This window comes from Corticium candelabrum, chromosome 6 (genome assembly GCF_963422355.1).
Source record: "Corticium candelabrum chromosome 6, ooCorCand1.1, whole genome shotgun sequence".
Lineage (NCBI taxonomy): Eukaryota > Metazoa > Porifera > Homoscleromorpha > Homosclerophorida > Plakinidae > Corticium > Corticium candelabrum.
This window is the reverse complement of record NC_085090.1, coordinates 7,295,818-7,298,317: the sequence shown is the minus strand read 5'-3', so window position 1 is coordinate 7,298,317 and position 2,500 is coordinate 7,295,818. Positions and strand designations below refer to the sequence as shown.

Sequence of the window (2,500 nt, the reverse complement as noted above, 5' to 3'; positions counted from 1 at the left end):
AGAGTTGTACACACACACACACACACACACACACACACACACACACACACACACACACACACACACACACACACACACACACACAGACACACACACACACACACACACAGACACACAGACACACACACAGACACACACACACACACACACACACACACACACACACACACACACACACACGTTCCATCGTGTTTGTCTAACGAGTTGAGTTTGTCTATTGTTTAGGCCATCAATGCCTGAGCTTTATCGACTATTCTTTGGCAATTTGTCGGATGGGATTCCGTCAGTGAGACAAGGAGCCGCAGTTGCACTCGTGAATGTCATAGAAACCTACGGTGCTTGACAGTCTCACAGTTACTTTGGACAGACAGACAGACAGACAGACAAATAGACAGACAGACAGACAGACACACAGGTAGACAGACACATCGACAGACAGACGGACAGACAGATAGATGGTCTCAATAACAGTAATTCCATTGTGACGTGTGTGTGTGTGTGGCTTCAGGTGACACGGAGTTGACGTTTGTTTTGGAAAAGGCGACTGAAGGAATCACTAAGATTAAGGAACAGCGAGATTTGTCAACAAAACACGAAGGTTTGGAGGCACGGCCAGCAGTTTTCGGTGTGGTAAAAGCGACGAGGGATAACGATATTGAATTGCATTCTAATCAACAGGTTTGTAGTTGTCAATTGATATTAATTAGTTATATATATAACCAGGGTTTGAAAAACCTAAGAACTGTTGGTCGGCAAAGCAATTCCTGTTATGCCACGCCCCTCAATTAATGTACACGGGCCACGCCTACTCGTGACGCTCACAAGTTATTAGTCAAACAGTCTTATAGTTACTTACTTTTTTGTTACACTCATTCTAGTTCAATAGTATGATATGATGTCACCACATGCAGGCACTGAAGGCGCTTCATTCCCTAGATTAATATCTAAGTTTCAAGGGTTTGTACATCCTAGAGTACGTAGACTGACCCACTGACCAACAGTTTGTTACACTAAGGCCACCGTCTCTTTGTGCAGACGTCATGCGCACATGCCATATTTCCGTTATCTCATACTTGTAGTTCTTACCATAAGTAAGACTAGACAAATAGATTGTGAGGCAGAGCGAAGCCAGACTCCATTGACACTTGTCGGCGCATTCCTTGCAGCAGCTGATGTAATTGAGTATGAGCTCAAGAACAATGCGAAGCCGTAGGTCTTGATGACAATCTTCGTGCCCCACAACAAGCAACGATAGAGGCAGTTTCTGTCTGCGCCCACAACTAGATTTGCAGGAGTTTTGTCTGGCATCAGATCCCTAGCCATCAAATCTAGTTGGCACCGAGACAAGAAACTAGTAGCTGGTTTCTGGGATTATTGGTATACCCCAGTCTCGGCTAGAATTGCTCTGGCTTCAACTTCTGTTGCACATTTCAAGTTTTGTAAATGCTGAATGCACGCCATTGTACGGGAAGGTAGTCAAAATGCACGCCATTGTACGGGAAGGTAGTCAAAATCGAGCCTATTGTGTGTGGTTTCTTTAATAATTACGTACCTAGGTGTTTCCCAGGTGCGGGTAAGTGTCATTCCTTGTGCACGCGCTTCAGCGCATGGGATTGTGGAACATACGGGCGGACAGTTTACGTTCATGTAGACAGGAAAGTCGAGGTTTTTGTGTACCCAGATTACGCCGTACTAGTTTTCAAGCTCCTCCTAGTAAACTCAGAAATTTGGAAGTCTACCTTCGTCACGGTTTACCATTCCTGTGGCATGGCGACTTCCTAGGCTTGACTAGTGGCAATTCCTGTGACAGAGTGCACCATTTGGCGACTTGGGACCGGCTTTTTGAACGCTGCTAACTGTGTGCTTTCTGTCTGTCTGTCAGTCTGTTGGTCTGTCTGTGTCTGTCTGTCTGTTTGTTTGATGTTTGTTTGTTTATTGTGTGTACTCTATTATATAGCCAACAGGTTATCGTATGTGTAGATGTATTCATGTGGCTCGTTGGCTCCAAAGCTGAAACGTGGAGGTGGTTGTATGCATTCGGATTATAGGAAGCCGACTGAGCCATGGGAAGTAGCCGATGGGTATGGTGGTGTAATGTATTGTGAGATGTACATCCCTCTAATACAATAGTCTAATGTATTGTGACATGCATCCCTTCAAACAATAGTCTAGTGTGTTGTGAGATACATCCCTTCAATACAATAATCTAATGTATTGAGAGGTGCATCCCTCTGATACAATAGTCTAATGTACTGTGAGATGCATCCCTCCAATACAATAGTCTAATGTATTGTGAGATGCATCCCTCCAATACAATAATCTAATGTATTGTGAGATGCATGCCTCCAATACAATAATCTAATGTATTGTGAGATGCATCCCTCCAATACAATAGTCTAATGTATTGTGAGATGCATCCCTCCAATACAATAGTCTAATGTATTGAGCACCAATTTTCCTATTTTTTCTAGTTTTATCAACTTGTTGGGTGAGCTCTCTC

At 43.6% G+C, this 2,500-nt stretch overlaps 1 protein-coding gene across 2 annotated transcripts in view; it reads left to right on the top strand.

Annotated features, from left to right (window-relative positions):
• Window positions 1–2,500, top strand: part of LOC134180707 (uncharacterized) — a 17,134-nt gene that overhangs the window by 13,603 nt on the left and 1,031 nt on the right. Inside the window, exons 10-13 of one of the 2 annotated variants that reach the window (XM_062647892.1) lie at window positions 226–335; window positions 509–678; window positions 1,981–2,081; window positions 2,472–2,500. The exon at window positions 2,472–2,500 is cut by the window's right edge and continues 113 nt beyond it. In XM_062647892.1, the coding sequence (XP_062503876.1) occupies window positions 226–335; window positions 509–678; window positions 1,981–2,081; window positions 2,472–2,500 (410 nt within the window). Of the gene's footprint in view, window positions 1–225; window positions 336–508; window positions 679–1,964; window positions 2,082–2,471 lie in introns of both variants that reach the window. The other variant, XM_062647893.1, reaches the window with a different exon arrangement.